Raw genomic sequence first — 17,256 nt, forward strand, 5'->3', positions numbered from 1 at the left:
GATTCATTGTAGGTTACGAAAAATCAGGTTTGATCAAGGAAGACCCCCTTGAAGAACTCCCTAATAGAAGCGAATGGCCCAGATGATCCAACATTTCAGAGGACCTCTGTAGGAGTTTCCTCTGTATTCTACATCCAGAACAGCCACAAGACTGCTGGCTGAGATGATCAAGCCTCACAGAATATTCCAGTCAGGACTTGACCATAATCCTAAATTTTCTTTAGGTCCCCATAAGATTATCAGCATCCCCAATCAGCAGGAAGTAGCCTGAAAAATTACATCCACATTCTCCAAAATAGACTATGGATGTGTGTCTTTGTTTAGAGTGTTGGTTACAAGTTGTTATGGATAGTGGTCAAGAAGAAAACTAAATAAAGGAGATTAGATTCAGAGTTTTTGTTTTGAAAAAAATAAAGGAAAGTGCTGTGAAATAATGCTCTCATACCCTGTGAAGATTTGTTAGTTGTATTGCTTTAATAAAATACTGATTGGCCAGTAGTCAGGTAGGAAGTATAAGTGGGGCGACCAGAACAGGAGAATTCTGGGAAGAGGAAAAGCTCAGTCTGAAGTCATCACGCAGATGCAGAGGACACAAGATGGGAATACTAAAAGGTACCAAGCCAGGTGGCTAATTCAGAAAAGAATTATGGGTTAAGATGTAAGTTAATCAATTATTAAGAAGCCTGAGATACTAGGCCAACCAGTGTATAATTAATGTAGACTTCTGTGTTTTTCTTTGGGACTGAACAGCCGTAGAACCAGGCACAAGAGAAACCTCTATCTATAACCCTTGAGGAAGAGCCTACCTTGAAGTGATACTCATCCCTTGTACTATTATTCCAAGGGCCAGGGCATATCATGTGGCTATCCCTAACTTGAGTGATAGACCCAGCAAAAGAGAAATCTACAGCAGGGGGTGATGATGACCACGCTGCAGCAGGGGGTGATGATGGTCATACTGCAGCAGGGGGTGATGATGGTCACACTGCAGCAGGGGGTAATGATGGTCACACTGCAGCAGGGGGTGATGATGACCACGCTGCAGCAGGGGGTAATGACGACACTGCTTCCTTTTATAGTTGGCTTCAAACTTCTGGGAGCAGGAGCCTAATTTGCTCTCATTCCAGTATGAATCTGAGTCAACTTGGCTAAATTACTATTTCCGCATTATGCCATTTGCATTTTTACTTCTGAAACTAAGAAAGGTAGGAAAAATATGAAAAATGCACTAAATGCTATTTATAAGATATTGAAGAATTGTTACCCTAAGCCTTCATGTTTGTGCATTGTTTTGTCTTCAGTAAAAATTAGATTATATGTTAGTAAAAATTTCTGTACATACAGTAGAGATTCTAGATAGTAATTAAAATTATTTTCCATAATATATATTTTTATTATAGTTTGATTTTTGAATTGTAGTAAATTGTAGTATATAAAATTTCCACTTCTTTGGAAATTTAGTTTACAGTTAGTTTTAAGCATATAGTTCTGCACAAACCTGTAATGTGGATATGTTTTAATAGGTTCTGCTTTGGTGGTGTTTAAGAAAAAATAGACAGGTAGTTGAGTTTGAGTCTTGCCTTAGCTCTGCAAATTTGAGAAAATTACTTTGCAGCTTTGTGTGATGTTTTTTGATTCACAGAAAATTTCCTCTAAGTCTCATAGTCTTACCAGTTTTATTTCTCTTCAATGCTGAACAGTTTTCCCCCCCTATTTTCCCATTTACTCTGAGGGTAGTTGTACAACATGCATCTTAGTCTTGACTGCTGGGCAGATATTTGGTGCAATAAAGAAAGAACATGAGTCTTACTTTTGGGATATTGGTCAAAGCTAAGCAGACTAGATAAACTTCCCTGATGCCCAATTAAATGTCATTTATTAATACTGAATGAATAAATATGCGTTCAGTTTCCATAGAATGAATTTTAATGTTGTGTTAAAAAAAAAAAGACCTAAGGAATGTCCTAGTTGAGAAGTTACCTGATTATCCAGAGGGAGGAGAACACCAGAGCTGCATTTCCCTGCTGTCTTCTGAAGCCATAGCTTGTAGCTGGCTGTCTTCTCCCTGTCTCCCATTGTTTCCCTGGGTGCTGGGCCCTAAGTTCTTTGAGAACACCAGCCACTTTGAATTAGGGCCGATCAATTACTTTATCTTGGTAACATTCAAATACAGTCTTCTCTTCTGTGGGACAGGGACGACTCGGACTTCAGCTCATGGTGGAGGCTGATTTACCACAAAAGGAAGAAGTTTGTAGCCAACCAGAGTAAAGAGTAGAACTGAATACGTAAAAGAAAAAGTACCTATAATTTCAAAACTCAGAGAAAAAAACTTGTTTTAATTTTTTTCTATAATTAGTATATAGCTTCATATGCTATCACCAGGTTCAGAGACCTTTAGAAATTAATCTAACATGTAATTTTTACCACAGGAATTCATTCGCCAGTAGTGTGAACCACAGCATCGAAAGGAACTGGTAAAGTGATATGTGTTAGGGAGACCTTTGGTGTGGTTCTTACTACTCTGACCCCTGTTTTAAACTGAATTGTGTCTTCCCCAAATAGTGTTCAAGTTCTAATTCCCAAATATGACCTTATTTAAAAGTAGGGTCTTTCCAATGAAACTAATTAATGTGGCCAGCACTAATCTGACTGGTATCTCTTACACGCACACACACACCACACACACACCACACAGGAGGGAGGGGAGAATGAATATCATGTAATGGTATTTGAGATAATATCTTGTTCGGACTGGAGAATGGTAGAATGATTCTTTAAATTAAGGGATAAAGGATAGCTGGCAATACCAGAAGCTAAGAGAGAGGCGGGGATGGGGGTGTAAAGCTGCTCCAGAGCCCTAAGAACTCTGTTGACATCTGGATGTCTGTCCTGTAGCTCTCAGAATTATAAGCAAAGAAATTATGCTTCTGCCAATTTACTGTGCCTGCCCTAGAAACTTAACATGTTTTTGTTGTTCTTGCCTGGAATTGGCATCCATGTCATGCACCACTGAATTTATTCATGCAATGGAGAAGTTCTTGGCTTTGATAGAAACAGAGACTTTGATAAGTGACATTCTATTTGGCACTTGCAGAAAATGTTCCACTTGGCTTACACTTTGATATTTTTTCCTTTGAAGGACATTTAATTAGGAAGAAGTCATGGATTAATAAGCAGATACAACTACCTCCTCCTCCTTTGAACTCATTCACTATGAGTTAGAATGAGCATTATTCTCAATAGTGCTATTATTTCATTAGTTTTTAATACTAAGATAAAAAATAAACTAAGAATTGAATTAAATGTATAGAATCCCTATTCAGGGTTAAAGTTGTCTAATATTTACCTTGAATGCATTGTTCCTATTGTTTATGAAACTCTTCCGTATAAATGTGATTCAGTCTCAGGAAATCAAGGAAACATTCCTCACAGAAATGCTATAGGGAGACTCTTCCTCCTCAGATGTCCTAGTAGTTGCCAGGTGATACTGAAAGATACATTTTCATGTATGACTGTTTCATTTAATCATAGATGCATATTTTTAAAGAGTAATCATTTATGTATTCTAAATTAAATTATCTGATACATTAGTCCTCGTACTCAGAGTTTATTTTGGTTTAACTATCATGGAAGAATCATCGATATTTAATAAAAATTTCCTAAGAAGAGAGCTGCTTGGCAAGTGGAGTGACTCTGTCCTGTAGCAGTGCAGCAGAGGGGAGTGAGCACCCCGGTGTGCAGAGGACACTGGCTGTTCGCCCCGTGTCACTTTCTCAGGGCCATGAGTAAGCTAACATAGCAGCAGAAGCTCCTTTTACCACATTATGCCTTTATTTTCCCATAATATTTACCAAACATTGTGGTTTGCTGAATTACAAAGCTTATCATTTTCTCAGCAAGCACGTGAACATCATGGAACTAAGACCTGGAAAGGTTCCTACTCGCCAAAAGCCAGCCTATAACTGTCTTACGGAGGGTTTGAATTAATTACTGTACATATTAAACACAAAGAAAAGAAATGCAATGTTGAACTAAAAATCCAGAATTACAACCTCTCTTGTAGTTATGCCGTATTCTCAAAATACATTCCAGTTTTTGTTTTTGTTTTTTTCCCAAAGCACATGGTCTCATGGAGTTCAGGCTGGCCTTGATGTCCCTGATCCTCTTGCCTCGGTCTCACAAGTCGTGGGTTATAGGTTTGTGCCACCACACCCCAGATAAAATAATTTTCTTTGAAAGAAGCTTGATGAAAGGGTGCAAGCCTTAGAATGAAGGTTTGATTGGGTGAAAGGCAGGGCTGTAAACTGTGAATGTGAGAATGATGCAGTCTACCGCTCTGGACCTAACTTTGATCCGTAAAACCATTGGTTATTGGTGCAGACAACTAGTCATTTTAGAACATGGGTGTACTTAAAGTTTTAAAGTGTTAAATAAAAATACTCACCATTTGATGAGTTTGAATCTATAGAAGAAAAGATGATTACAAAATATTGGCCATCTTTTGAGATGAAGTATCTGTCATAGCCAAAACTGTACAAAGAGACTAGTAGCTTATATAGAAGACTTGCAATAAATTAACATGTCAAAGGTTAAATGAAAGATGTAATAAGATGTAAATACAAACGTGGATTCATATGTTTTATTAAATTGAATAAGTCCTATACGAAGCAAAACAAAAAATGAATAAATGAACCCCCTCCTTTATAAAATACTTAGACAGTGGGTGGTCCAGTTGGAAATCGTGTTGTTCATTATGTTTGTACAGCAGATAGCGTGTGGCTTGGAGTGTGAGTAGACTCTCTTGTGTCATGTGACTTGGCATGAGTGCTTCAGATTTGGGGATTTAAAACACGCAGTGAAATAATTATGTGGTCTTTTTCCGTTATTTTTAAATGGAAATATGTCAGCAGGAAAATACTGAATAAACCACAGACGTCTTTCAGAAAGTGCAAGGAAACTTCATTTCTCATGACATGCTGGTAGGAAAACTGTTCCAAGCATTCTGGGAAAGCTGTCATGGGATCCAGATGCTCCGTGAGAGCTCTGCTCCTAAGCATGGCCTAAGAGCAGCTGCTAGCCTGGGACCTCAGCACCTGCCTGACCTTTGTTATTTAAACACACATTCCTCTAAGTGAGGTGTGACTAAGTTTCCAGTTTAGTTCACCTTCAGATAGGAGAATTATTCTCAGTGGATTTGACTTAATCAGGTGAATTTTTTAAATGAGCTTGAAGTCTTCCTGACACACTTGGAGTCTAAGAGGGATTTAGTAAAAGGACCTTGTTCTGTGTTGGTCTTGAAAACAGAGGGAGTCACATTGTAGGGCCTGAGGGAGAGCTAGGACCTGTAGACTGTCTTCCAACTATAGAAGTTGAATTTTTTTAGCAACCCAACTGAACTTGGTGATTTTTCACAGTTTTTGGAAAAGTATGTAGGGTGTAGCTTGGCTGTTCAGTAACCTGCATTTCAGTCTTCTGGGCTTCTAAACAGAGTCTCCAGACACAGGGTTTAGACATCTGTCCAACAGAAACTGAAACAGTAAATGGGTTTGAATTCTCTATGTTTATAGTGCTTTGTTATATAGTGGTAAAAACCACCGCAGATTTTTAGAATCCGAATAGGGTGTCACTTAGCAAGGGGGCTGTGTTCTTAGAAATGAATTGTTCTATGGTTTCATATTGTGAGCATATGTTGGTACTTCTCCTTGGGGGAAACAAACATCTACTCAACAAGTCCCATTGACAGTCGAAAACAATGATTCTTCCTAAGTCAAACCTGCTGAACAAAAGAGTTTAGAGGGCTGGGTTACAGAAGCTTGGGTGAAGGGCTGCCAGAATGTGAATGATACCAAAACAGCTTTATCATGGAAAAGTTTCATCCTAGGATGGATGACCCACTTCCAAAAGTTGCATGGATGGAATCCTCCCTTGAGTTGACCCTCTCTCTCTTGTCTTCTCTAGCCCCGCCCAGAAACATTTGCAGCTGGGGCAGAATCATGTGTAGGCTGGGACAGGCTGGAGGGAGGGAGTGATTCTAATGCTTGGTGAGGCTCCTAGGCCACAGCTGTGATCTCTGCTTTGAGCAATCACTTCGCTCTAATTTCCAGGTGGTAGCAGCCGTACTATGTCTAGAGAAAAATATTTCACAGCAGCATTTGTAGAATGAATCTAAATGAACTTAGGACCACTATAACATCACTAGTAAATAGTCTTATGTTGTATGTGCCTGTTGACTGCCTAACCATATGGAATTGGTTTTTGAATGCACCAGTGGGTATATAGGGCTTAAATTTTCAGGCGTATGAGAGAAAAGCCTTCGGTTGCCTCTAGCAGGCTGTGTGTGTGTTACTCTTGCACACCTGTCTGTTGGTTGTCAATAGAACTCAGAACGGAGCAAGAAACGTATTAGTGGGACCTGGAGAAAGGGCTTCCTCTTTACTCGGGGCAAAGGCCTCAGAAAATTGTCTCCTTCATAATGAATGCATGATTAGTGGCTATTTTTAGTTGATATTTCCCAGGAAAATGTTGGAGATGTGATAGTTTTTCCTTGCTTCTTTATGATAAAATGCAAGTAGAGAGTGCTAAATTGAAGGAACCGTATGAAAAGAACCAGAACTTGAATAGAATTCTTACTTCAGGGAGGTGGCAAAGAGAGAAGACTTCTGAAAGTGTAGCCTAGAGAAAGACAGAAGATGATGGCTACACAGAATGTCTCTGAATCTCCCTACAGTGTGCACAAGAGTTTCCTTTAAGAAATAAAAGGTAACTCCGCCACTCTCAGCCAGACTGAAAGCCTATGTAAAGTTTAAAATTTTATCCCTGTGCATTAGCAAGAGCCTAGGGGGTCCCTCTTGAAAGGCAGAGCGATTTGTGTGCAATGCCGTGAGAGCTTGTGGTATTTATTTATTTAATTCACTAGTGAGAAAGCTGTGTCGGCAAAAACACTGCTAGCGGGGCTCAGAAGAGATAGGACAGGGTGACAGGGCCGTGGCTGCTCAGCCGCAGGCACGTACTGTCTTCCCTTCACTGGTTCTCCTTTTGGAGGTTTTCTTGACTTGAGTTTTATGATCAGCGTCTATGCTATTTAGATCAGAGAGACTTGTACCCCATTGTATTGAGTGCTCATGTTCCCCTTTATGCTTACTGTGTTTTTTTATATTTTATTTTGCCTTATTTTTATTGATACAGTTTGTTAGACTTTGTTCTGCATAGGTCTCTAAAAATAAGCAGCTCATGAATTTATTAGTTTCCTGTTATCAGGGATTTAATGTTTTAGTGCCGGTTCTCATTTCTATGATTCTCCAATAAAGTTAAGATTAATTTATGTGAATAAAACTGAGTATTGCAAGGCAGTGAACCGAGTCTGCCATAAGATGAATGATACAGAGATTTCCTTCACACAGTTACCGGGGAAACGGTAGTAAAAACAACCTTGGAGGGAAAGGAGTGGTCAGGTGTTGCTGAAGAAAACTTAGAGCTAAAATAAGTTGACACTGAAAGAGCTACCTAATTCTTATGCTGTTAGTCAAATTTAAAAACAAGACATTAACAGCAAGGCATGGATAGAGGAGGGGCCCAGGGGCCCAGGGCCCACTGGTGACCTATTATTCCTGTCCATACATCAGGGAGAGAAGGAGTGATTGCCTTTAGTTGTTTACCCATTGGCAATAGTCTCAGCTCAGTGCTCAGACAGCCCAGATCCATCATAAATTGGGTAGCACTACAGTCAGAAGCTCAGAAAGATTACGCACGATCCTAAAACTCACATGACAAAAAACAAACAAACAACAACAAAAAACCCCGAAAACATTAGAATACCCAAGATAGTATAATTTTGAAAAAGAACTACAAGGTGGTGGTACTTTTATTACTACGAACCCCTGTTGCCTCCCCTAAAACTTGCTAGAAATTAGAAACAGTAATTTCCAGGAGAGAACAAATGGACTGAAACTCAAAATGAGTCCTGGAGTCCATGTGTGGAGAGACATGCACATGTTAAGTGAAGGGTAGCCTGGACTATGTGTGTGTGATATGTAAAGTGACAGGTAGCCAGTGCTATGTGTGTGAGACACTGGCTGAAAGACAAAACGCAAATAGAGAGAATTCAGTGGGTACAAGGGACTTGCCACAGAGAACTGGCAACCTGAGTTTGATCTCCGAACCCATGGTGGAGGAGAGAATTGCCTCTGGAAAATTGTGTCCAAAACTGCACAAGTGTATTGTGGTTCAGACATATCCACAAGTACACACTACACATACACACAAATAATTTTTTAAAAAAAATTTAAAAAAGAAAAAACAATTAAACTCTCTCCCAACCTCAAATCTTTCATGTCTTGCTTTTTTTGGAAACATGATAGAACGATAAGAAAACATATTCCAGTTGTTTATAAAACTTAGAAGAATAGCAAATTTGGGCAAAAGGACAAACTTTATATAGCAAGTTTGTGTAAGTACATAAATAGGGGTATGTGTATGTGTGTGCGTGTGCTTGTGTGTGTGTGTGTGAGCGAGTGTGGAGATAGGAGAGAGAGAGAGAGAGAGAGAGAGAGAGAGAGAGAGAGAGAGAGAGAGAGAGGAGAGGTAGATAGGTAGACAGACACACAGACAGAGTATGAGAATGAGAGAATGAATAAGAATTTGGTTTTGATTCAAGGTAGTATATCTGTCTCATGATACATGGAACTGTGTGTATTCCTGACAAGTTTTTCTGGCCCTTTTAAAACTTGATTTTATAAATGTATGAATTTATTTTCCTATTTGATTTTTATGCTTTGTCTTCATTTTCAACTAAGATAATTCTGAGTTATGATAGTAGTGGTTCAGGTACCTACTGCTGCGTAGGAAAACATCCTCAAGCTGCCAAGATGGCTGTGAGTGTTCCCTTCGCCCAGTCCTGGGGACAGAGTGGTTTTCCCCGTCCTCAGTCAGTGGGGCAACTGCAGTTATGGCTGCCCCACTGTCAGATGATCTGGCCAGCCATTCTCAAATGTCCTGGTTGGTTCTGCCTGCGGGCCTGAGCAGTGTCTGCCATATGTGGACGTGATCGTGTATTATCTGGGTCTCAGAAACATTAATAAACAAACTAGCTAGAGTACCCAAATGTCTTTCCAAGTCTTGACTTTGGCACAGCTGCTAATAATACAGTAACTCGGTGAATCAATGTTATAGATCATATGATCTTCACCCATTGTTCAAAATATTCCAAGTTTGACATTTATTTGTCTCAAGGCTGTGCTGTGTCAACAGTGTTATATTTCTGTTATAGAATACTTTCTCAGATGCATTAAATGGCAAAAAAAATCCCTTGCAATCCCTGCTCACTCGTGTACATACATAAATTTTTTTAAGTTCATCTCAGTCTTCTTAAACTGTCTGTTTGTTACTACATAAAAAAGCTTGCTTCACCTTAAGCTTACCCTTTAATTTCTCAATATAAAAACAAGATTCTAAATTTATAAATTGAGAAACATGGTTAACTTTATATAGCAGATTGAAAGAACGTTGTTAGATATAGCTAGTCAAATCCATTTTATCCCGAGCATGACTATGCTTTGTGTTACTAAATTATTGAATTATACATAGTTTGAAGTTTTAGGTATGATTGGTAGGATAGTGAGCACCCCTAGGAGTTTGTTTAGGGAAATGACATTGTCCTTTCACTAGCATGACTAGCAGGGTATTATTTCATTTGTTTTCACTTGGTTGTTAGAGGAATTTAGTTTTTTGGCTCTTCATACAACTATATGCTCAGAAAGAGGAAGAAAGTGGATAAGAAATTGTCAGATAACTTGTAGTTAACCCCATTATGTTTCCCTCTCCCTTAGCTTATTTAAATAATGAGGGTAGTTTTAGAAAGCAATAATTTGGGGGCCTGGGAAGTTGGCTAAGCTATTAAGAGCTCTCGTCGCATTTCTAAAGACGGGAGTTTGTTCCTAGCACCCACATGAGTCGGCTCAACTGCCATGCTGTACACCACCATGTAGAGGCTGTGAGTCAAAGACAGGACGTCCGAAAGAGCAGCCGTGCTCTTATCTGGTTGCTGAGCCATCTCTTCAGCCTGACAATATAAATTGATTTTTAACAAGATACAGCTGATATTTGTTGAATATTTAACGTCAGGCCCTGTTTTAAGTATCTTAAATGCTTTGTCTTACTGATCACTGATGGATACTGTGAAGTAAATTTGTTTTGCTACATAGAAATGGAGATTGAAAAAAAATGAATAGTTTGCTTAAGAATATATACTAGTAAATGGGAGACCTGGAAATTGAACCTAGGCAGTCTAACGCTATTGATTCTGTCTGTATGTTAACTAGAGCTAGATAATTTTTCATAACTCCTAAATCCACAGATCTGTTTAAACAAAAATGTTAGGCAGTTTTTTTGAGTTGTAAGTAACATAAATTAAAAATGTAAACTTAATGTATGCTGTTTCAGTTTTTTTTTATTTTTTTTTTGCTGTTTCAGTTTTGATACGTGTCTGCACACTCTGTTGAACCATCGTCACAATTCAGATACTACACTTACCCATTAATCCAAATTTCTTCCTTTTCCTTATTCCTTAAGCTTTTCAAAAAGGTGTTATGCAAACCTTGGAAATAGCAAAGTACAGGTTGATTGTTCATAAAGTAGGAAATGATCTCCAGTCTTAAATGTTGAGTACCCGTATGACAATAAATGGAAAATTCTGCACTTACTTCATAGGACAGGATTCAGTCAAAATGTAGGCACACACAAGTTGTACAAAATTGCCTTCAAGCTATATTACAAGACATAGATGTTATTTAAGCCAATGTTGTCTTTTGACGCATGTTCCATTCCCAAAATATCTTATTATTTATATACTACTGTTACAAAATGTGACAATGTCTGAAATCTAAAACACTTTAACCCCAAGAATGTCAGAAAAGTGATACTCAGATTGTGCTATAAAATTATTTTGCTGGTTAAATAGGTATGTCTATAGTTCATTGTAATAAATTCACATAAATCCTTTTGAAAGAGTATATTTTATTATATGAGATATTAGAAACTACAAATATCTAAACCTTAATATCTGCCTGAACTTTAACTCTAAAAAGGAATAAAAACGAGCTATATTTCATTGCTTAAATATGCATTTTCATCTTTCAGAATCTCTGTAATGAAATTGTACGTTTAATGAGAAAACAAACATTCAGTGTGTACGCTCTTGCCAGAGGCCTAGCATTGCATTAGTGCATATAACCTTGTAGTAGTTATTCTCAGTTTGTATTATTTGTTGTTGTTAATAATATTATTGGTATAATTGTTTGATCATTATTATTATGGTTGAATATTGGCTTAGAATTTAGATCTGTGATGTATCCATGGGTACACAGTGGATAATGTAGCCAGATTTGGAACATGTTCTTACTTCAAAATCCATTCTCTCTTCACCATGCCTTACTGTTTACTGTAGAGCTGTATGTTTGATATGCAAGTTGAATTAGCATGATTAAATACTGATGACAGTGAATAGATGAATCAGATTATTTCACTGTCAGTTTTGCCTTTTCTGATTATAAGCGTAATTATTTTATATTTTTCTTTTAAAATTATGTATATAATTATTATATATAATAAGTACACTAATTACCTCATAAGTAACCATGTAATGCAATCAGGGAAGGGTATCAGATAGTCTAATTTCCTTTCTGTCTGTGTTTTCTCTTTCAGGGTTACATTTTGCCATCTGCCTTTCCAGAGTAAGTGGCTCTATGTGGGCACTGAACGAGGTAATATTCATATTGTCAATGTGGAGTCCTTCACACTCTCAGGCTATGTCATTATGTGGAATAAAGCCATTGAACTGTAAGTCTGAGCCGATATTCCATATCTGAAAGTATCGAGTGTTAGTATCTTATAGCTTTATGTTAGTGAATCCATGTGGGATTGATGTGTTAGGCATTCGTGATAGTAGATATAGATATTATCCTATTGTCAGAACAGTTGTTAAATTTAAGCCTTTTATATTTATATATATATAAATGCATAATATATGTTTTCATCTGTATGTAAACTGTTACATTTAATAGTTTCAATGCTGTAGTTATCCCCAATAGTTTGAAAACATTCATTTTTTTTATCTTCTAATTCAGTTTTTTCTTTAGCCTTCTAATGATATTTTTTATATCTTCTAATCATTATGCAATGTAGATGTTTATTAAAATTAGTGTATCTCCATGGTTAACAAAAACCGGATTGAATTGTGGTGCCAAGAATCTCGAATGCCAGTTTTCACTTCCTGAAAGGTTCTTGTGTCATCTGTTTTTGTGAATTTTCACTTACAGTGTTTAAATATGAGGACAAAGGTCTAAAGCTGTTGGCAAAACTCTTTTTAAATACATTCTACAGTTTTAATCTTTTGAAAAGAAGAATATTTGGCCTGTCTCAGACAATGCTTTGTTGTAGACAGAGCCGTGTGCTGAAAGCTAGTTGTCCTCTCTGTGACAAGGACATTCCTCCTTTCTTGGAAGAGTGGGTTTTCTGTTTGTTCATTGCGTTGATCATGATATCTAGTGGGCAGTGGTGTGCTCTGAGTCTCCGCCGTTCTGGAGTGGTGCAGTGTCCCAGGCCCCGGCACTCATGAACAGGGACACACTTTTCCCAAATGCTTGGACATAGTCCAGTAATATTTTTACCTCTGTTCTCTCTCTCTGGTATAGGTACAGGTACCAATAATTTCTGGGTTTTCAAAAAAACTAAAGCAGATTTTTTTTTCTGCTTCTGGTATGAGCTGTAGAATTGTTTGGGATATGCCAACTGACACCTAGCATTAAAGTTACATTGTTTTGAAGTATTAATTTCACAATGAAAGGAGATTTTTCTATGCCAAATTAAATGCTTGACTAAATTGAAGATCTCTCCCATATAGAAAATGCAATTATAAAGTTTAACTTACAATCATATGAACTTTATAATTTTTTTCTTTGATTGACAATGTAAATATTTTCTTCATAAGTTAGTATTTTTATTGTGATGCACACTAAAACTTTTATTTGAATAAAAAGCCTTATTTTTTTTTTCAGGTCGTCTAAATCTCACCCAGGCCCTGTTGTCCATATAAGTGATAATCCCATGGATGAGGGGAAGGTAGAGTTTTTTCTAAACAAACATTTGTTAATTAATCCATGCTGTTTTGACTTTTTTTGTTTTGTTTTGTTCTTTTTTTTTTCAAAGTTTCTTAAATTATAAAAGTTTCCATTTCCACCCCTCCTCCCAACACACTTCCACTCCCCCCACTCCCTCTCCTCCTCCCTTTCCATCCCTAAGAGCAGTCAGGGTTTCCTGCCCTGTGGGAAGTTCAAGTTCCTCCCCCCTCCGACTTTTTAATATTCAAACTGTCCTAGGACTGCACTGTTGCCGAAAAGTTGAGATTGGACCAAGGTTTGTATTTCGAATAGTGTAGCGGCTTGTTATTCTTTATGAAGAACAAGTGGAAGAGTTAGAATGATTTCTAATTAAAAGGGTTAAAAATCTTAAAACGTATATAAAACTTAATAAATATAAGGTATTCATTTGTATTCAACTAACTCGGAATATTTTCCCTGATTTTTTGATAATGTATACAGGTATTTTGGGGGGATTGGGAGGGACAGATTGTGATACTTAATCTAGTTTACAGATTTATAGTGCATATCATATGTTCATTATCATAGAATAGTTTCTATGGGTCAGCTTCTTTAAGTTTTTCTTTATAAATAAACTCGATTAATAATATAGAAACATTTTTGTTATGTCTTAAAAGTCTTGTTTAATTTTTTTTTTTATACTTATGCAGCCTGTATCTAGCTATTTGTTAGCTTGGGTTAATCAGTACATTTAAAAATAATAAAAGTTTCTTTTCTGTGAATTTCTGTTTTCTTACACTGACCGTCTTTCACGTCATCGCATGTAATAGTGGCATTTTCCTACCTGTATAATTTTAGAACGCTAACCTGAAGGAGCACCAGAAAGTTTGTCAGAAATCAGTGATGGAAAACTTTATCTTGTGAAGGCATCTGACTCAATGTCTTCTTCTCTCAGTGAGAAAGGGTGAACCTAAAAATTATTTACCACTATTCTCAGCTTGCCACTGAAACACAAGTGCATACCTGGGCTCTTTGGAGTTGGCTAGTGACCATGGGTTATGTGGCTGAAAGGAAGCATCACATCCAGCAAATGTACAGTAGCCTGGTTATTGACTTCTTTTTCTTTTACACAAGATGTCTGTGTTCATGGCATATCACCACTGCCGTGAACCAGATAGAGCTGTGTTCATACTCAGTGCAGCCACTTGTTTGTGTGTTTTTGTATTTGGTGGTGGGCATTGAATTTAGGCCTTGCACACGCTGAGCAAGTGCACTAGCAGCACTCTAGCTACAACTCCAGGCTGTTTCTTCTTTTGTTTGTTTGTTTTTTATGCAGGATTTCACTATGCAGCACAGATTGGCCTGAATCTCACAGTCCTTTTGTCTCAAAGGCTTCCCAAGTGCTGCGATTAGAAGTGTTGACCACTATGCTTGCTTATAGCAGAAAAATTAGGACATTAGCAAGTGATTTGCAGAGTTTTTTTCTTTTAACATCTTTCTAAGTTATGTAACGTTCTAGTAGAAACAATTTTTTAATTTCATATACATGTATGAAGCTCTCTTGCATGTATGTTATGCATCTTGATCACATTACTCTCTATTACTTTCCCCCTCCTCTCTCTGGACCTCATTTTCACCCTAGAAAGTCCCCATTCGGTTCCTTATTTTTATTAGTTTTTAAATTACGCTGGGTCTAATTTGGGCGGCTTCTCTGAAAGCTTTACTTACTGTAGTACTGACAACCTACCAGTGCCTGCACCACTTATGGAAAATGCCCCCCACCCTGGAACCTTGACTGTCTGTAGTTCCTCAGCTAGGATGGAGCTTCGGTTGTCCCTGTACCATGCCTGCTACAGTGTTGGCAGACTAGCTCTAGTTCAGGTGACCACAGTAGCTGGGAGTTTCTGAGTGCAGTAGCCGTGTCCTGTCCAGAAAACTCTCTCATAGCATTTCTCCCTTCCCCTGGCTTTCATATTCTTTGTGCTCCTTTTCTGTGATGCTCAGCAACTTTGTGTGTGTGTGTGTGTGTGTGTGTGTGTGTGTGTGTGCTTATGTGTATTTGTGACTCTGTGTATGGGGGGGGCATGGCAATGGTCATAATAAAGATGTCCCTTTTAGGATTAAACACTAAATAGTCATTCTCAGCACTTTGACCAATTAGGCCCCGTACATTAACTGCCACCCACTGCCAAATGAAGCTATGAAGTAGGAATATATCCTGTGGAGATTTTCAGAGGAATTACATAATTTAGGTTTCCATTTTCCTTGTCTTGCTTCTGTAGAGACGATCTGAGAAGCTTGCGATCATTCAACTCTAACTTGTTGTGCATATTTCTGACTTCATTTGGATGTTGTGTCAGGCTGAAAGAGGCTAAGGAGTACTGTGACCTTCTTAGATTATTAAAATGTCAACAGTCAAAGCAAAATCCTTCAAGTTACAAGTCTGTGAAGTGGCACTTTCACACCCGGAGCTCTCCACCTATGTCTTGAGCTGCTAACATAGTTTATCAGTTTGTAATTTTTCCTTTTGTTATTTCTGAATGTCCTCCGTTCTCTATGGGCATTGCCATATCATGTATCCAAGCTTTCTGGAGGGAAAGGAAACTGTGACACGGTCTTTTTAGGAGTATGTATTTCACCTCTCATAGCTAATGCTCACCTCTCATAGCTAATATTCACCTCTCATATCCAATGTTTAGCTCACTTTCTTGTCTTTCAGTCTAGGACCCCAGCCCATGGACGGTGCTGCATTTAGGATGGTTTGTCCTACTTCAGTTAACACAATCACAATAACCCCTTATAGCCATGCCTAAAGGCATGTCTCTTAGATCCTAACAAAATGACAATCAGTGTTACCAACTATCACATTGGACAGGGGTGTGAGGCCACAGATAGACAGTTCACAGTTTTTGAGTCAAGAGCATATCAGGCAGGCTCCATGAGATGTTAAAAGTATAATAGTGAACAAGGTAGTTTTAGTCCTTACCCAATGAGCCAGTTTATAGTCTGCAGGAGAATTCAGATGAAAATCGTATATTAAAAACTAACCCTTCAGACTATCAAAGGATGGAGTGTTGCTAGAGCCCAGTGGAAGGCCATTGATGTAACATGTGGTCATTCAGGGAAGTCTTCCCCAGAGGCAGCTGCTAAGAGCACATCTGAAGATAAGAGGGGCTAATCAGAGGACTCCATTTAAAGAGCACACTGCCCCTGAAGACAGGAAGGCAGCATGTATAAAAGTTAAATATGAGAATGCTTGAAGAAACAAATTTCACAATCAACAAGTGAAATGTGGTGGGCAGGAGAGGTATGAGGACCGATTTTGGGAACTCAGATAGTGATAAATCTTATAGTTGTGTAGTTGATTTTATCATGAAAAGAATGATGAGGCTGACAGATTTTAAGTAGAAGCATATATATTTCTTTTTCAGCTTCGAATATCATAGCCAGTCTTCCAATATGAAATGAATATGAAATGGGTCAGAATGGAGATCTCTGTATTTTTCCAGGAGGGAGGTCCTAGAGATGGGGGGATATAAATGAGAAAGATGCAGAACATCATACTAAACTTAGTTAATGGTTTTTCTTGTTGAAGGCAGGACTAGCACTCATGATGACTGCCAGGTCTGTGACAGACAGCTGATTTGTTGTGGTCATCAGGGTACACAGTGTAGAGAGCCAGCAGACTCCAGAGGGTGAACATAGTCTAGAACATACAGTCTGGCTTAATGTTGGGAAGCAGTATGGTTATTGGAACCGTGAGCTTCAATTTCATGAAAGAATATGGGATGTTTCTTTGAAATTAATCAGTAGGTACATTGAACTTCCTTGATGATATATAGATTTTTGAAGTTGTAATATCTCAAACACATATAAATGCACAATTTTATTAGTAACTTTTAGAAATGTATCAGGATATAGGCTCATGGCTTCAAGAAACCTGCTTTCTCTTTGCAGTATCAGTTGTACTTGAGTCACTAATCATGAAAAGCATGTAGCTCCGCCCTGCCGTGTTCTCATTTGTCGTCTGTGTGATTAGTAACTCCCAGTGCAGGTGTTTGACTATATTAAAGTTTTATGCATGAAGGATATGAGTGATGATTAGCTTTATTGTCCAGAATAAATATTTTATACAGTGAATAAGTCATTCCTCAGTAAGGTGTGC

The 17,256-nt window shown here is 38.0% G+C and overlaps 1 protein-coding gene across 8 annotated transcripts in view; it reads left to right on the plus strand.

The window, feature by feature from the left end:
- The window catches only part of Stxbp5 (syntaxin binding protein 5), a 140,103-nt gene that overhangs the window by 36,912 nt on the left and 85,935 nt on the right, over positions 1-17,256 (plus strand). For all 8 annotated transcript variants that reach the window (XM_048425477.3, XM_085688506.2, XM_048425482.3 and 5 more), the window contains exons 5-6: positions 11,698-11,832; positions 13,050-13,113. In XM_048425477.3, coding sequence (XP_048281434.1) covers positions 11,698-11,832; positions 13,050-13,113 — 199 coding nt within the window. The remainder of the gene's footprint in view (positions 1-11,697; positions 11,833-13,049; positions 13,114-17,256) is intronic.

This window comes from Myodes glareolus, chromosome 1, assembly GCF_982192425.1.
Source record: "Myodes glareolus chromosome 1, mMyoGla1.1, whole genome shotgun sequence".
NCBI classification, from domain to species: domain Eukaryota; kingdom Metazoa; phylum Chordata; class Mammalia; order Rodentia; family Cricetidae; genus Myodes; species Myodes glareolus.